Source organism: Salvelinus alpinus, chromosome 27 (assembly GCF_045679555.1).
Source record: "Salvelinus alpinus chromosome 27, SLU_Salpinus.1, whole genome shotgun sequence".
NCBI classification, from domain to species: domain Eukaryota; kingdom Metazoa; phylum Chordata; class Actinopteri; order Salmoniformes; family Salmonidae; genus Salvelinus; species Salvelinus alpinus.
Window position 1 is genome coordinate 31,953,128 of NC_092112.1, and position 18,762 is coordinate 31,971,889.

General features: G+C 46.2%; 1 protein-coding gene and 1 pseudogene across 1 annotated transcript; both read right to left on the reverse strand.

Annotated features, from left to right (window-relative positions):
* Window positions 1–678: 678 nt before the first annotated feature.
* LOC139555827 (meprin A subunit alpha-like) lies at window positions 679–4,857 on the reverse strand (annotated as a pseudogene).
* Window positions 4,858–6,760: 1,903 nt separating this feature from the next.
* LOC139556392 (meprin A subunit alpha-like) lies at window positions 6,761–11,329 on the reverse strand. The gene is made up of 14 exons (XM_071370301.1): window positions 10,825–11,329; window positions 10,662–10,686; window positions 10,520–10,564; window positions 10,348–10,388; window positions 10,118–10,193; window positions 9,851–9,968; window positions 9,446–9,621; window positions 9,016–9,237; window positions 8,656–8,802; window positions 8,314–8,529; window positions 7,750–8,214; window positions 7,347–7,520; window positions 7,149–7,226; window positions 6,761–6,985 (listed from the first exon to the last, which is right to left on the reverse strand). The coding sequence occupies exons 1-13, from the start codon at window positions 10,882–10,884 to the stop codon at window positions 7,177–7,179; spliced, it is 1,815 nt and encodes a 604-aa protein (XP_071226402.1). The 5' UTR covers window positions 10,885–11,329; the 3' UTR covers window positions 6,761–6,985; window positions 7,149–7,176.
* Window positions 11,330–18,762: the final 7,433 nt, after the last annotated feature.

The following is an 18,762-nucleotide window of genomic DNA, read 5'->3' on the forward strand; positions in this document are numbered from 1 at the left end:
CCGTTAAGAGATACAGCACAATTTGTACATAGTCCCCCCATTTTAGGGTACCAAAAGTATTAGGACAAATTCACTTATGTGTATTAAAGTAGTAAAAAACTATGTATTTGGTCCCATATTCTTAGCACGTAACGACTACATCAAGCTTGTGACTATACACATTTGTTGGATGCATTTGCTGTTTGTTTTGGTTGTGTTTCAGATTATTTTGTGCCCAAAAGAAAGGAATGGTAAATAATGTAATGTGCCATTTTTTAGTTCATTTTATTGTAAATAAGAATAGAATATGTTTCTAAACACTTCTATTTTAATGTGGATGCTACCATGATTACGGATAATCCTGAATGAATCGTGAATAATGATGAGCGAGAAAGTTACAGATGCACAAATATCATAACCCCCAAAAATGCTAACCTCTCACCATTACAATAACAGCGGAGGTTAGCATTTTTTGGGGGTATGATATTTGTGCGTATGTAACTTTCTCACTTATCATTATTCACGATTCATTCAGATTAAAGCTGACAGTCTGTATATATTATTATATTGTTATTTATAGTACGTCATTAATACTAATCATGTAAATTGATTCAAAATGATTGATATTATACTAATAAATCATATGTAATTTTATACAAACAATGTAGATAATGAAAAAATGCTGGCTATTTTCTATAATTATTAATTACCTATTTATTTCTTGTTCTTGAAAATTTGTTGCAGCCCTACCATATATGCAACATTTGTATTTAGATTTTTTTGTCAGGATGACAGAAATGAAAGTATAGAAATGTGCCTTTAAATCAAAATAGGATGAGAGAGAACAATGTGGTGTCGTGTTTACATGTGGTGTTTAACATTACAACTGACAAATTTACTTGTATAGGCCTGCCAATGTTCACTTCCACTGCCTTTCTGTAAATGTTTGAAATAAAAAGAAAAGTGAACATTGACATTTAAAAATGCATAAAGTCTGCATCTGATAAATGTTCTGGACAGCCTCAGTCCTGACTCCGGAGCTCAACTGGAGACTTAATTGGAACTTCACTTTTGATCAGCGGAGTAAGATCTGGAAATACAAAACAACAGGGGACATGTTTAACATAGTTTCGAGTGGTCAAAAAAAATCTCAGAGCCCTTTGAAAGTAGAGTCAGGCGCACCTTCAAACTCAACGAAGAGAATGAGGTCATCATTCTTCAGGTAGCTCCTACTATTGAGGTGGTAGTGGGAGAAGTAGGCGTTCCAGCCCCAGGTCCAGCCATGATAACAGTGACAGGACGGGTCGTACGTCCCCATCTTGGACGGGTTATCCCAGTACAGTATGTTGGAGTCTGAAAGATTGTTATAAATCAGCAGATAATCTGCATATAGATTATGTGAAGTGAATTGATTTCCATGTCCTGACATATATTGATGTATAGATGTCTTGTTATGCTGACTCATAAAAATGTTGGAAATGCTATGACGATTGTTTAACCAAAAGCTTTAATAGCCACAATAATCTGAGTGTGAGGAGAAAAATGTTATGTGCCCCTTTGAACCAACATTAGCTTGCCCCATACCTGGGATGAGATGAGTGGGACTGGTAGTGAAGCTGTAGGAGAAGGACTGCCGATGCCTGACATCAGAGTCCTGGTCCAGCAGTGTGATGGTGACCTGTCTGTTCCCTGCCGGCCACTCCAGGGCCTGGTCGTTCTCCCCGGTGCTCAGGTGGAAGAAGGCCCCAATGTACCCATTGTAGTAGGAGTTGGGTAGCAGCTGGATGCCGAAGGCGTAGCCCTCGGGGCTGTAGAAACGTGGGCTCTGGATGTACTCTCCTGTGGCGTAACTCTTCATGTACTTGCTGAAGTTCTTGATACGCCATGTTCCACTGGGGCAGCGTGTCTCCGCTAATAAGAATAAGAATAATGACAATAAAAACTTCATTCACATAGCACCTGTCATACACACCGAAGGGTTTTACAGTTACTTAAAATGTTAAGACAGAGTACCATACCTAGGGTGATGTCATCCACCTGGATCCCCCCCAAGGAGTTGGCTGGGTCGCCCCTGATCCCCTGGAAGGCATAGCGGAACTTGGAGTCCATCGTCAAAGGAACGTGGGCAATCTTCCAGGAGTGGTCGTCATCACCTGTGAAAACAGATGCAGGGTAATGATCATTTTTAAGGTTGAACATTTTCAAACAGTACCTGTTGAAGCTATATTATGATGCTACAATGCATAGCACAGCCGTGGTTTATCAGATTATTGAGCATGGCTGTTCACCAGTATTCTCAAGCCTACCTATGAAATTCCCAGCTGCAGTAGGGGATAAGACTTTGCCCTTAGCATCCTCCTTCCTGGTCCAGACCACCAGCTTGTCCTTGGAGCTTCCTGTCATCTTGTAGAAGAACTGCAAACACTGCAGATTCCTCTTGGGGTGCAGGACCCTGGATTCCAGAAAGGCTGAGTCGCCTGCCCGGCCGGTGTCGGTGTAAAAGTTCATGAAGAACCCTGCGTCTACACAGATCACAAACAAGATGTTATCATAGATGTGTTATGGTAAAATAGTCATGAATGCCATTCAGAATGGTTGATAGACCTGTGTCCACCCTTGCGATGTGTAGGGGCAGAAGTTTTTTTCCGGACAATGTCAGGGATCCTGACCCTAGTAATACTGTATGTTAACCCTACCTTTGCACTGGCCAATGAGAGTGTGGTCATGAGACCCTGGCTGGCTCTTGATGCGTACCCAGTCACCATCATCGTTACGGTTCTGGATCATCCCACAGGTGTTGACAGTCTCAAAGGCACACTGGTCCAACAACGTCAGAGAGGAGGCTACAGGACAGACATCATACACAAGCACACTAAGCAAACTTAATCAGTTAAACACAACATAAGTTAAACACAACATCAGCAGTTTTTCTGGTCAAATCAAGTGATTAGGAAAAACGTGATGGTCCTCCTGATCATGTGACCTGATCAGGAAAAACTCACAGCAGTTATACATCCTGTTGAGCCTCAGTAGATCCAGGCTGCTGAAGTCATTGTACTGGCCCAGCACTTTGGTCATCTCTGGGTCCTTGGCTGTGATGGTTGGGTACCGTGGGTCTTTGTTAAAGGAATATGGACCGTAATGCATGATAGACTCGTAGTCGTATGGCGTGTTCTGGTCGGTGATGAAATTATCAGCGTATTTATCAAAATTGTGGTCCATACCTGTAGAATGTACATACAAAGGTTGTGGTAAGTTTTAAAATAAGGCTTGCCATGTGAAAATGTTTTGGGTGTTGAGCTCTTGAACCTTACCAGGCAGGACCTGGTCCCACCAGATGTCCACATAGTCATCTCGGTCGGTGCGAGACTGTTCGTGGTAAAAGCCCAGAGCGTGGAGGAGCTCATGCATTATGGTGCCTTTGTAGTCACAGGATGGGCCCAATGACAGCTGTTGCCCTGTCTGTAGGTCTCCGACCATAGACCAGCACCTGCAACAATTCCGTGATGCCACAGCAGTGAATTATCTCTTGAACACCAGAGACCAATCTTATCCACATAGTGCCAGTGTGGGTGCAGACCTTTGTTCCAGCCAAGCAGTAATACACAAGATTCAACTAAGGCTGTTAAGACTGTGATCATTAGCAGAATCGAGTGGAGGAGCAGACTCGTATATCAGAAAAACAAACTATACCCATCTAGCTTTTCAAATTTGATAAAGCTCTTCTCTCCCTCATAGGGTTTGAAATCCACACAGGATTTCAGCCGGTACATCTCAAAGGCCTGGAAAATGACCCCCTTGGCATTCAGGTCTGAAATACAAAAAGGGATTAACGGACTAGAGATATTATAATCTGTATGTGTATTGATTATAATGGTATTGGTAGCAATACCCATAGTTTAGTCTTCTTTAATCATGGTTTATCACCAGTGTATATCATGTTATTAGGATGAGAGATGGTGCACATTTTTACCAAGGCTGTCAGCCAGTATGTAAGGGATGGGGAATTTCCACCTGAAGGCTGGATCCACAAGGGCATTGCGTCCAGGCTGATAGAGTGATATAACTTTTATTACAACACTTAATTATTGATTGCACCGGACGTACTATTGTTATCTTTATTGAAATCACATCCATCAAAATCTAGATAGTTAAAAGGTCAAAGTTTCATTTATAGAGTGCGGGCTATTTATCACACTTATTTTCTTTATTGAAAGCCCTATTTTTTCTTCTAAGTGGAAAGACACCGAACATGCAGACAATGAAAGGTTTAGCACAGTATTAACTTACATTCAATGCAATGTCGCCCTCGACAACAGGGGTCTTCAATCCTATGGAAAATCAAAGATAATAGACATGGAAGATAGTTTTAAAACACCACAAAATATAATATCAAATACATACACTGTATACCAGTACGCACAAAGAAAGTTACCTGAGTTGACGAAGGGGATGTCTCGTCGTATCACCCCATCAGCATCAATGGCAAAGGCTACAGTAAGATCCACAACGTTAGACGATGAATGCATTTTAATTTTGCTATAAACCCATTTGAACACTTTTTCTTAGAGCTGTCTTGAACTACAAATATGTCTTGTTATGTAAAATAACTCACCAATGTGACATAAGCACCATAAGGATGGGATACATTACAAATGTATACATACCATATGATTTGATTAATTATAGGTTAAATAAAAAATCGTTCTCACATTTCTCCTTTGACATCCGCCTAATCTGTGAAGTGAGATGAGAATGTTGTTTTCAAAATCACGCATTCATGGCAAATGTATTAGATAGAGAGAGAGATCTTACCGTGAATGCAGAGGACGGAGACAGCAGCAGTCCCAGACAGCACAAGACCCCCAGTAGTGACATTTTGGAGAGGTTGACCACAGACCTGATACCACAGCACTAATTAAAGCCCTTTAAATACTCTTAATACATCAAGCTGGAAGGGAAACTTTGACCCACAGGCGATCATGTTACATATTTAAAGCTTCAATACAACACCAATATTTTATTGTTGTGTGGAAACTGTCTTGTCAGGTTCAGTGGAAAGTTTTGGCTAATAATCAGATATGGCCATGAAAGTGATAAGTGTTGATAAGTGTGTTCAAGAGTGCAATAGTGGGGTTTTGAGTTCTGCTAGCGTCCATTGGTAACAACATAGTAATTACACTGAACCAAAATATAAACCCAACATGCAACCATTTCAAAGATTTTACAGTTAATTTAAGGAAATCAATCAATTGAAATAAATTGTTGGTCACAGATACCTTAAAAAAGGTAGGGACGTGGATCAGAAAACCAGTCAGTATCTGGTGTGACCACCATTTGCCTCATGCAGCGTGACACAGCTCCTTTGCATAGAGTTGATCAGGCTGTTGATCGTGGCCTGTGGAATGTTGTCCCACTCCTTTTCAATGGCTGTGTGAAGTTGCTGTATATTGGCTGGAACTGGAACACATTGTCGTATTCGTCGACCTAGAGCAGCCCAAACATGCGCAATGGGTGACATGTCTGGGGAGTATGCAGGCCATGGAAGAACTGGGACATTTTCAGCTTCCAGGAATATGCTACAGATCCTTGGGACATGGGGCTGTGCATTATCATGCTGAAACATGAGGTGATGGCGGCAGGTGAATGCAACGACAATGGGCCTCAGGATCTTGTCATGGTATCTCTGTACATTCAAATTGCAATCGATAAAATGCAGTTGTGTTCATTGTCCATTGCTTACGCCTGATCATACCATAACCTGACCACCACCATGGGGCACGCTGTTAACAACGTTGACATCAGCAAACTGCTTGTACACACGACACCATACATGCTGTCTGCCATCTGCCCGGTACAGTTGAAACAGGGACTCAAGAGATGGTTTCTGACAGCTTGTGCAGAAATTCTTCGCTTGTGCAAACCCACAGTTTAATCAGTTGTCTGGGTGGCTGGTCCTAGATTATCCCGCAGGTGAAGAAGCCGGATGTGAAGGTCCTGGGCTGGCAGGGTTATACTTAACATGCGGTTGTGTGGCCGTTTAGACATACTGCCAAATTCTCTTAAACAACGTTGGAGGTGGCTTATTGTAGAGAAATGAAAATTGTATTATCTGGTAACAGCTCTGGTGGACATTCCTGCAGTCAGCATGCCAATTGCACTCTCCCTCAAAACTTGAGACATTTGTGGCATTGTGTTGTGTGACAAAACTGCACATTTTAGAGTGCCCTTTTATTATCCCCAGCACAAGGTGCAACTGTGTAATGATCATGCTGTTTAATCAGCTTCTTGATATGCCACACCTGTCAGGTGGATGGTTTATCTTGGCAAAGGAGAAATGCTCACTAACAGTAATGTAAACACATTTGTGCACAACATATTATAGAAATAAGCTTTTTGGAAAATTTCTGGGATATTTTATTTCAGCTCATGAAACATGGGACCAACACATTACATGTTGCGTTTATATTTTTGTTCAGTATATATTTCTATGGGTAATATAACACGCTATGGTAACAAATGCAAACATATTTTAGATGATGTATATGATGATTGAAGTGTGTGAGATAAAATGTATTACAAAATGGACATTTTGAGATACTAAAAGTGAATCATAATAATCCCCTGTCATTTAAGTGACATATAAAGGAGCCATGATCCTCATACGTATATGACTTTAAAAAGTATATTTTACTGTGATCATATCTACTAAGTGTTATGTGATATTGATTTTTATTTCATAACAAAAAATCCTGTCCAACAGAAAAAACATAATGAAGCATTTATTTGAAGACTCAAACTTTAATGAAAGAATTTGTGAATAAGAATATTTGAACAGTAAAAACAAATAACATTTCAAGAGTTTTTAGTCATTTTATAAAGTTTTCAAACCAATCAAATTTCCTACAAAATAATTTATATTTACTCACAACATTAGTTTACATAGATTGTGCTGTTATTTTCTGTACTCTTCTTGAGTCTGTCCAAATCCTCAGGACTGCCGGTTCTGCCAAAATATCAAATACAAAGACACGAAAAACTAAATTGGAACAATATTAATGAAAATACAAATGTCAGTCTACTTTAAAAAGTGACTCTCGGAAATATCTCACAAAATCCCCAGCACAAAAAGAAAATAAATTTGAAAAAATGTAAAATAACCAGCTTACCTCCCCTCGGTGGCAGTAAAATATGTCCTCACTCCTTTGGGTTGATGGGAACCTCTGTTTTTATCAGAGATGTTATGTCTATAGAGACATTAAAAGCAGTGTGACCATTCAATCAGCTGACCTCAAAATCTAACAAGCTCCTATATTTTTTTGTAACCTTTATTTAACTTGGAAAGTCAGTTAAGAACAAATTCTTACCTTCAAAGTCGATAAAGATGATGAGGTCATCGTTTTTCAGGTAGTTCCGTCGTCGCAAGTCGAAATGCTTGATCATGTTGCGCCATCCCCGCGACTCTCCCCTGTAGCACCCACACCCTGGATCGTAGATCCCCACATTGGTTGGATTGTCCCACCACAGCTTCCCATCTGGAGCTGGAGAACACAGAAACATACTGTATATCATTAGACTATTAAATCACATTATAGCTGTTTCATTGCCGTCGAATTTCTGACCAGATTATGGGCCAGATATAACAAACTAAGCATTTCCTGATTTATCCAGATATAATTAAGTTAAGCAAAGAGAAAATACTTTAAGGTAAAGTGTACATGAAGACAAATCTAACCTAAAGTGTATTCTCTAAACACAATAATGACGTACTCTTAATCAGGTCTGTAGTCAGACTGCGAGCAGACGACATCCTCAATTGAATGTCAGGATCCTGGTCCATGACCACGATTTTAGCCTGCCTATTCAGGGCCGGCCACTGCATGACCACGTCATTCTCCCCGCTGGCCAGGTGGAAGTACATCCCAGTGTAGCCACCAGTGTGGTCACTGTAGTCAGAGACGGGACGCACACGTACACCGTAACGATAGCCCTCTGGGCTGTAGAAGACTGGACTGTCCATGACGGTGGTATTGTTTGCAGTGTTGAGGATTCCGGTGAAGTTCTTGATCTGCCAGACAGCGTTGGGACAGCGAGTCTCAGTCAGGCTGATGTCGTCAATGAAGATTCCTCCACTGGTTGTAGATGGATCTCCTCGGACACCTTGGAAAGCATAGCGGAACTTCTCTTCGATCTCCATGGAGACGTGGACAATCCTCCATGTGTGGTCGGCATCTCCTAGTTTACAAATCGAAATGAAATCATGCAGTAACAAAGTTTCAACCAAAGAGGATAAACAATACATATATCAGTGATTGTATATATGAAAATGAATACCCCAGATGGTGTGTATTTTCTTCAGTTTGCGAACTGTCCCAGTCCCATCGTCCATCTTCACCCAAATCACAAGTCTGTCCTTTGGTCCGCCTGTCATCTTGTAGAAAAACTGCAGACACTGCAGGTGTCTCTTGGGGTACAGGATGCGAGACTCTAACAGAGCTGACTCGTCCTCCTTCCCGGTCTTAGTGTTGAAGTGCATGTAGTAACCTGCATCTAAAAGACCACAAAGATATCACACATGCAATATGTTAGAGCTCTTCACTCTAATGGTTAGGATTGGGGGTATGGTACTCTACTCCTAGAAGTGGTTGATCTGAGGTGATGTATTGTTGAACTGACCTCTGCATTGGCCAATGAGAGTGTGATCCTCGTTCCCAGTGCTGCTCTTGGTGTGGACCCAATCTGCATCATCAGTGGGACTCTGAATCATCCCACAGATGTTGTTGTACTCAAAGGAACACTGGTCCAGGAGAGTGAGAGGGGAGGCTGGCAATGGAGGAGTGGCATATCTCAGTTGACACGTGGATCACAATAAAGCAACTATAATTTGATCATCTCATCTAACACTAGAACATTTCAACTTGACAAAAACAGAGAGGTGATCAGCTTGTTCTTAAAATGAGTAGTTTGCATTTTCCTACACTGCTGCCACACAGCAGTGTAGGTAATACTCTCTGTCATATGTCTCACAACACTTACAGCAGTTATACATCCTGTTCAATCTCAGCATGTCCAGTTTGCTGAAGTCCAGGTACTGGCCAATGATGTTGTTGAATTCTGGGATGTTGGTGGTGATTGTGGGAATGTTGGGGTCCACGTTGAAGGAGTATGGCCGGTAGTGCATGACAGACTCATAATCGTAAGGAGTGTTCTGGTCAGTGATGAAGGAATCATCGTATTTGTTGAAATTATGTTCCAGCCCTGCAAGAAAGGATAAAAAACATGTCATACTAAAATGTTCCCACTTAACTAATAATGGTATTGCATCTAGACAGTCACATGTTGTGAATAGTGCTAGGCTGAATAGTGTTAGTGCTAGGCCGTAACAAAACCCTCCACTTGGCCCTTTGTGGCCAAGATCCACTACCCTTGCTGTCTCTCATCAACCAGAGGGCTGACTGATACTGACCTGGAGTGACCTGGTCCAGCCAGATCTTGACATAGTCGTCTCTGTCCTGGCGAGACTGCTCATGGTAGAAGCCCAGAGCGTGGAGGAGCTCGTGTTCGATCACAGCCTTGTGGTCACAGCCATCGCCCAGGGACAGGATCTGTCCATTCTGCTGGTCCCCAACGCTGGAGAAACACCTGGCAAACACAGTTCAACGTTAGGTTATATGGATGTGTGAGGGCAGACATGTTTAAAGTCGAATGTTAAAACGTTGCAGCAGTTATGCAAGAAGGCAATTGTTTTGCGTAACAAATTGACTGAGATTTGTTCATTTAGTCTGTCCTGGTGAATGCATACATGAAAGCTATAGAGTGTTCTGTGTAAAGGCAATGGCTGTTGGACAATATGTACACTGTCAGCTCATACCCGCCTCTCTTTTCAAACTTGATGTATGTCTTCTCGCCTTCGTAGGGCTTGAAGTCTATGCAAGATTTCAGACGATACATTTCAAACGCCTGATGGACACAACCTTTGGCATTCAAATCTGAAAGACAAGGAAGAACAAAGCTAAGACATTACAAGTGGCTTACAGTGTAATAAATTGATAATATGCCTTTTATGCTGTGTGGCATGTAAATAAATGAATTCAAGTAATTTTAGTTGGGCTCTATATCAAATTCAACTTGCACTTACCCAAGTCATCTGACAGAATGTAGGGTATGGGAAACTTCCACCTGTATTTAGTGTCAATCAAGGCATTGCGTCCTGGCTGTTAAAAGGAAGAAAAAGAGTCATGTACTAATTGGACTGAATCTTTCTGGACTCAGGGAAGACATTATAAAGATTATCAAAGGACAATCAGTGTTTTTAAGCAATAACAGCAATCTGATAACATATAGCAAAATAACGCCATTGGTTCTTACCAGAATGAGCATATCCCCTTCGACCAAGTCTTCTTCTGCTCCTGTCAGGCCAAATATAATTTGAAAACAATGAATTCAACATTTGATCACTATTCATGTCATGAACATCAAACATGAAATGTTTAATCAAAATGACCACATAGAAACATCCGGTTAAGTTCCTCAAACTCACCCAAGTTAAGTAAGGGGTTATCATCTTCACCATTTCCGTATACCTCTGCACATAAAAAGCATGGCTCAGATCAAGACATGGAGGTAGAATCATTTTGAGGTATTTGGAATTGACTTTATGGTAAGATATTTGGTTGACATACCATGCACACGAGATGACAGAGGAATCTGTCCCCCCAGAGAAACAAATATTTAGCAAATAATAAATATGCTATAATTTCAATTCCACTATTCCTTTAAGCACTACCTTTACATGTCTAGTAATCATCTTCACAATCATAATTCAAATGTATTGACTGTACTTACAGTGTATGAACTGGACAGCGCAACCAGCCCTGTCAAGAAGATAAGTGTCTGCATGGACATGATGAATATGGCTAGACTAGAGTTTCTGCTTTGGTTTAAGTGTCTAAGTGAACCAGAGGACCTTTAGCCCTTGATAAAGTTTATGTCTGCTTTGGTAAAAAGTAACTGGGGGCCTTGAATCTACAGTGCTGCTGATATGTGGGATGTTATAAAACCAGTTCAGAGTGCCTTCCCAAACAACTCAGGGAAAACGAATAGGAGACAACACTCATTGGCTGGGGGGGAATAACACGTTTTTTATATGACAATCAGTGAGACTGCCACCACCTGGTAAGTATTGAAAACTACCCCGCTCTGCTTATGTGTTAAAAACAAATACTGACTTGTGTTGGTGCTTCTTCTAAAAAAGCATGCAAAACAGAGTCAAAGCTGGCTAGTGAGATCTTCCCTCCCCGGATTTGCCAATGATTTACATTAATGGTTAACCTTGCTTAACTGGTAGCATCACCATTGCCAATGGTTTCCACATCTGCCCAGAGGGAAGGGTGTAGCGTTTCATTATTCGGAGCATTTGGGAGAATTGCTTGCAGACACAGCAATCAATTCAGGCCCTCAAATATATAAAGTATTTATTTGTTAACAATTGACCTTGCAATCACCATAAACAACAGGCATAGTACCAAACTGAGTATAGAACAATAGTTGGTAACATGACAAAATGTAGGCTTATGCTTTACAAAACATGGAGGAAAGGAGGGGGCGTGGCAGGGCAGTGGGTTATTGGAATGCTGCTTCATGTAAAAGTTGGTGTATTTTCAGTTTTAGAGCAGTCTTTTTTCCATGGGGGAGCTTCCTAAAATACGGGAGCAAACTAAAGAAGAACATCTCGTCCTCTATGTCCTCCATTCCATCCATCCCATCCATCTGCCACCTCCCCTTCTGGCTGGGCCCATTGGATCCCGATGCAGTGTCAGGAGAGGGAGCGTCCTCATCGTCTTCGTAGTCCCCCTTGATCTCGTGGATAATGAAGGCTGATTTAGCATCCACGCCTTCTGTGGCACTTTCCCCGTTCCTCTCCATTTCCTTATCATCCTCTCCCCTATCCTCCAAGTCAAGTGTGGTGTCTCCTTGTCAGCTCTTGCCCTGGATGAAGGGGGTGAGGAAGGACATTCTCCTGCTGTGCATCCAGTTCTTCTTGTGACTATCCGGCTCCCCAGAGGCTTTCCTCTGCTCTTCAGCCCGCTTGAGTCTGACGAATGTGTCCCTCAGGTTCTTCCATTTCTTCTGACAGTCATCAACTGAACACACCAAATGACTCCTCAGACAAAAAGAAGAGGGGAGACAGGTAAGGACACCTGCATCTTACACAAATAGAGCAATCTCAATCTGAGCTATCAAAGGTTGAGGGAAATACGCACCATGCCATTTCTTGAATCTTATGTAAACATATTGTAATGACCCGGCTGGGTCATAAAGGGAAAAGAGACGGACTCTAGGTGTGCAGGTCAGAACACAGGTTTATTCATAAACAGGCTATTGTTCCGGCCACAACCCACGCCGCTAAATGCCGAACGTACACAATGTTACCCTGTCGGGTCAAGAGTCACTCTCATAGGAACAGATCAAGGCACGAACAGAAGAGAGAGAACAATGAGACAGTAATCCCTATTTATGCATTTCCAAATCCCGCGGTATTACCCATCATACCCCCCCAACCTTTCCATCTGTCCTGACATATTTAACCCCTGCTAGTAGCCATGAGAACCATAACACACCCACAAACACAGAACACAATACCGGGTCGTTACATAGCCCCCCCCTTTCTAAACCCTAGCCCCTAGGGTTACACAACAAAATCCTTAAAACGACCCGGAGGTCGCATCAGTCTCTTGGGCCTCCCCGTGACTCTCAGCGGTGGCCCCCCAGAACGCTCCTCTGCCCCAATGTCATTTCCAGCGCCCTCCGAAGAAGCAGCCCCCTCCCCAGGCTCAGGTTGTGCTAGAGTCTCCTCGTTAGACTGTTCCCGTGGGCTCACATCAGAGCCCTCACTCCCATTCCCTACCGTTTTCCTCCCTCTGTAGGGTGCCAATCGATCCCGGTGGACCACCACCTTCATGCTCCGTGGGGGAACCTCCACCCGGTACGTCACCTCCCCCACTCTCTCTATCACCAGACACGGCCCCACCCATGCACTGTCCAGCTTTGGGCACCGCCCCTTCTTGCGCGTGGGGTTGTGAAGCCACACACATTCTCCCGCTCCAAAGTGCCTCCCCCTAGCGCGCGAGTCGTAGTGGCGCTTTTGGCGCACCCCTGCGTTCTCGAGTTGCTCTCTTGCGAAGGTGTGAGCCGCTTCTAACCGGTTCTGCAGACGACACACATAGTTCGGGCCAGGCAAAACCCCGTCGTCATTATCAGGAGGGTGGCCAAACGTCAGTTCGGCTGGGGTGCGCAACTCACGACCTAACATTAGTAGTGCTGGGGAGCACGCAGTCGATTCTTGAACAGCCGACCTACACGCCATAAGAATAAACGGTAAGTGGGTGTCCCAATCTCTCTGGTGTTTTGAGGTAACGATGGCCAGCTGCTGTGCTAATGTTCTGTTAAATCTTTCCACCAGCCCATCACTCTGCGGGTGAAGCGGAGTAGTGCGCGTCTTCTCCGCGCCTAACCGTCTACACAACTCTGAGAACACCCGTGACTCGAAGTTTCTTCCCTGGTCGCTGTGAATAGACTGTGGCACCCCAAACCGACTGATTATTCACCCCACCAACGCATCAGCTATTGTCCCCGCCTCCTGGTCTGGGAGAGCGTAAGCCTCCGGCCACTTGGTGAAGTAGTCCATGGCGGTTAGAATCCACCTGTTACCGCTGTCTGTGGTTGGAAACGGCCCTACTATGTCTACCCCCAGTCTCTCCATGGGCTCCCCTACTGGGAATTGTTGTAGGAGGGCGTGTGACTGACCTGGAGGTCCTTTTTTAGCAGCACACTCGTCGCACTGCCTACAAAAGTCCTCAACATCCCTCCTGTGCCTTGCCCAATAGAAGCCTTTACGCATGCGCTTTAACGTTTTGGAGACCCCAAAATGCCCTGCGCCTACTCCCCCATGAAGCTGCTGTAACACGCTCCCCTGCAGCCTTTTGGGCACCACTACCTGCCACGTAATTTCTCCAGTCGCTGGCTTTTTCCACCCCCTCTGGAGCACTCCCTCAGCCACTCTAAGGACTGTGAATTTAGCCCACAGTCCTTTGGTGACTGGTGATAGAGGGGCTACTTCCCCCCACGGCGGTCGTCTTCTCTCTTCCACCCACCGCAGCACAGGACGCAGCTCTGCGTCCTCCTCCTGGCGACGCCTCCACTCCCCAACGTCCACAGCCTCAAGCTCCCGGCACTCTGTCACACTCAGCTGACTCACCGTGGCGGTGACTCCCTCCTCCCTGCACAGTTCTCTCTCTCGCTCCACCCGTTTGGCGCAGTACCCACAGCCATCCTCAGCACACGGGCGGCGGGACAAGGCGTCTGCATTGCTGTGGCGAAGGCCGGCTCTGTGCTCCACCTGGAAGTCGTAGGGTTGCAGCTCCTCCAGCCAGCGGGCAATCTGACCCTCTGGCTCCTTGAAGGAGAGAAGCCACTGCAGGGCGGAGTGATCCGTCCGGACCACAAACGGCAGGCCCCCCAGGTAGTACTTGAAATGGCGTACTGCTGCCACGACAGCCAAAAGCTCTCTCCTTGTCACGCAGTAGCGTTTTTCAGCCTTATCAAAAGTTCTGCTGTAATAAGCTACTACGTGTTCCCCATCAGGGCCACGCTGAGCCAGCACAGCCCCCAAGCCCTCATTGCTTGCGTCGGTGTCCAGGATGAACGGACGGTTCGGGTCTGGTGAGGCCAGGACAGGGGCCTCCATCAGGGCACGTTTGAGGGCCTCAAACGCCCGCTGGTGCTCTTCGGTCCACTGAAAAACAGTGTCCTCCTTGAGAAGGTGGTTCAAAGGAGCCGCTACCCCCGCAAACCCCTTCACAAACCTACGATAGTAGGATGCCATCCCCAGGAAGCTCTTAACCTCTTTTTTCCCCCCTGGAACTGGCCACCCCCTCACAGCCTCTACTTTGTCTGGCATCGTGCTGATGCCCTCACCACCCAGCTGATGCCCCAGGAACGCCACCTCCCTTTGCATGAAATGGCACTTTCCCGGGTGTAATTTTAGCCCCGCCCCCGAGATCCTCTCCAACACTCGCCTAATTGCCCCCAGTGCCCCCTCAAACGATGTGCCGTGCACCAATATGTCGTCTAGGTACACAACACACTCGTCTCTCGGAACCCCCGCCAGCACTCTGTCCATGAGCCTCTCAAAGGTGGCAGGAGCATTACAGAGCCCGAAGCACAGCACCTTGAACTGCCAATGGCCCCTATCCGTGGAGAAGGCCGTTTTTTCACGTGCCCCTGGCGAGAGGGGCACCTGCCAGTAGCCACTGCGCAGATCAAGGGAGGAGAACCACGAGGACCCTCTCACGTGGTCTAGCGACTCATCAATCCTCGGTAGGGGATAAGAGTCTTTGGTGGTGACAGAATTTAGGCCCCTGTAGTCAACACAAAACCTAAGTTTACCCCCTTTCTTAGGCACCATGACGACCGGCGCGGACCATGGGCTATCTGATGGCTCAATGAAATCAGCCCACAACATGTCTACAATAGCTGTGTCTGCTGCTTCCCTCCTGGCAAGGGGAATACGACGGGGCCGAATTTTAATGGGTCGGGCGTCCCCAGTGTCTATTTCGTGCTGGACTAGGTGCGTTTGTCCTACCTCATCTTCCCCCCAAGCGAAGCTATCTTTAAAGTCCAACAGCAGCTGCTTTAACTGTCTCTGTTGTCCCTCATCCAGACCCTGACAGTTCTTCAGCCACACAGCCTCGACGGCGTCGATAGCTTCCTCCTTCCCCCCGTCGGGCTGATGGGGTGAAGGAGCCAGTGTATTTTGGGCTACTGGGCTGCCTGTGCTTGCACCATGATGGGGAGTGAAGGCCGTCGCCGCCGGAGACAGCTGCTGGGATGGCACAACGACCAAGGGAGCAGCCGGGATGACCGGTGGAGTCTCTGCAAGCTTGGAAGAAGACGGAGGGACAGCCCTGCCCCCTGCTGGCCCTCCCGAAGGCGACATTCCCACTGTGGGCCCCCCCGACAGCCTCAAAGTGCCCGACGCTAAGTCCAACTGAGCCCCACAGTTTTTCAAAAAGTCCATTCCCAGTATACAGGGGTCCTGCACCGCTGCTACCCACACCGGACACCCCACAGTTCTCCCCCCCACGGTCACAGATAGCTGACACTTCCCTAACATGGGGGCTAGCTCCCCCGTGACAGTCCGTAGCTGGACAAGGGTCGGCTCCACCCGCACCCCAACAGGTAGTATGTCTGGTCTCACCAGGGTTACTGTAGAGCCCGTGTCGACCAGGGCCAAACATTCCACCCCCTCTACCTTGACGATGACATTGCAGAAGTCCCCAACGGTGGTACGTCCCACCACAACTACAGGACTAGGAAACCCGGCGGCAGCTACACCCTGGGGGAACAGGTCCCCACCCTCTTGTCTGCGCTGCTGGGTACCTTCTTTGCTTACAGTGGGTTCGGGGGCGGGGGGGTGGGCCCACGCAGCCCCCTGCGCGCGAACCCGCTGTCGTTTCCCTGGTGACGGGGGAATCTGTCACACTCTCGCTGAATGTGGCCAGGCTGGCCACAACCCCAGCAGACAATAGGAGCTGAGCTGACACTGCGACGTTGCCTGGAGCCCCTCTCCATGACAAGCGAAGCAGTCTTGACTAGCCCGCCCAACTCGTCAACCCACTCCGGTTTTGTGACCCCTGGCACCCCAGCCACCGCTGCTCTCACCTCTGGTTGACTGGCGACTTCCACTCTCACTCCCTCACCCCAGATCAGCTCCCTCTTCCTGGCTATCTCCACTGCAGCCCGCAGAGATGGTGGGTCCGCCATCTGAACATGCTTACCCAGTTCGGTGGAAGAGAGCGCTCTAATAAAACTGTCCCGTGCCAGCTCGTCTTGCACCCCAATCGGCATAGTTGCATAAGCCCGCCTGGTCAGGCTCAGAATACCACTTGCCAACGCCTTTAATGATTCCCCCTGAAGTCTCATTTTGTTACACAGTTCAATCCGCAGCATGTTGGGCTGCGCGTCGCTGCCGAAACGGCCCCCCAATGCCTCCACTAGCGCACCATAGTCGTCCCTTTCGTCCGGGGCTAGCGTTAGCAGGCATTCCGACGCCTCCTCTGCCAGGCTCAGGGCAAGCTGTAACGCTTTCGTCTCGTCAGACCACCTCCCGGCTCTAGCCAACAACTCGAATTGAGTGAAAAAAACTTCCCATTTACCTTGTCCATTGAACTTTGGTAGTTTAGCCGCTACCGTGGCTAATGGCAATAGGTCGCCGCCATCTCTGTTTACCTTAGCAGGCCCAGCCATTTCCGCACCCGGTGACGTCGATATCCCCGTCGCCGTGACGTCAGCTCTCGAGCGGTGTGAAGGAAAACCCGCCAGTTCTGCCATCTTGCTGACTGACAATTTAACTCCCGCCATGTGGCTCTCCAGCTTCCCTACGGCAGTCGCCGCCTGACCCTCCCGACCGGGTACCCCCGAGCCCACAACGGAAACTTTGTCCGACTCTTCCTTAATTTTCCGCCTCGCCCCAAGCGACATGACCGTAGATGCGAGTCACGCTAAAGCCAACCCGGCCTATACTGAACAGCTAACTCGCCTAGTCACGATCCCGTAGTTCGAAAGCACTTCTGACACCAATGTAATGACCCGGCTGGGTCATAAAGGGAAAAGAGACGGACTCTAGGTGTGCAGGTCAGAACACAGGTTTATTCATAAACTGGGCTATTGTTCCGGCCACAACCCACGCCGCTAAATGCCGAACGTACACAATGTTACCCTGTCGGGTCAAGAGTCACTCTCATAGGAACAGATCAAGGCACGAACAGAAGAGAGAGAACAATGAGACAGTAATCCCTATTTATGCATTTCCAAATCCCGCGGTATTACCCATCATACCCCCCCAACCTTTCCATCTGTCCTGACATATTTAACCCCTGCTAGTAGCCATGAGAACCATAACACACCCACAAACACAGAACACAATACCGGGTCGTTACAATATTGTAACGACCCTGGGTTTATAAGCGCGGAAATCGGTTCTGCCGCATGAGCATGCTTTAGCGGAAGAATCGATAGCGCGCCTGACCTCGGGCTAGAAGGTCGAGGGTTCGAGAACTGCTCCCTGCTGTTTCATTACTATATGTTTATTTCTAATTTACCTTATTGCAGGGATCACGTTGTTTGATTAGTGAAATAATAATTGGCAGGTAGCTAGCTAGGCCCTGGCTATGTATGCAGCTAGCTAACTAATAGGTGAGAGAAAGTTGTGTATTTGGTCAACAACACAGTTCAAGCAGGTAGCTAGCAAGTTGGCTAGTTTACTTGCGGTTGTGGCTAGATGCTATACTGCTACGGACGGAAGTGACGCAAATAGCGTCTAAATCTTAAAAAGAAAATGTCGTTTCGGGAGAATTTCTGCATTTTAATTATCCCTAAACCTAACAATTGTCTTACCCTTAACCTAATTATCCTAACCTGCTACGAAAAGTCCATTATCTTCGTAGTTGTATACCATCTAGTCCTCACCCTTACGAGTTACCTAGCTAATGTTATTTTTCTAGCAGCAAGCTGTCCTTACCAGGCATTTCCACTTGCAGATGTACAGCTCTCCATGCCCTTGCCTTTCTCTGTGAGTCCTTGTACGAGTTTAAAGTTATGTTATACAACTCACACAACAGCCTAAATTACTCTGTCAATCATTTGCATATTGGCTTTCAAAGCATTCGCTGCTGCTACTGGATATTTGTTGAATTCAGAATGCGCCTGCGTTTCAAGTGTTTT

Excerpts from the sequence above, each read along its gene's own strand:
- LOC139556392 (XM_071370301.1), bottom strand. The coding sequence starts at position 10,884 with ATGTCCATGCAGACACTTATCTTCTTGACAGGGCTGGTTGCGCTGTCC. Across the intron at positions 10,194-10,347 it reads AAGGGGATATGCTCATTCTG|CCAGGACGCAATGCCTTGAT; the intron begins GTAAGAACCAAT and ends TCCTTTTAACAG. Across the intron at positions 8,215-8,313 it reads GAAAATACACACCATCTGGG|GAGATGCCGACCACACATGG; the intron begins GTATTCATTTTC and ends TTTGTAAACTAG.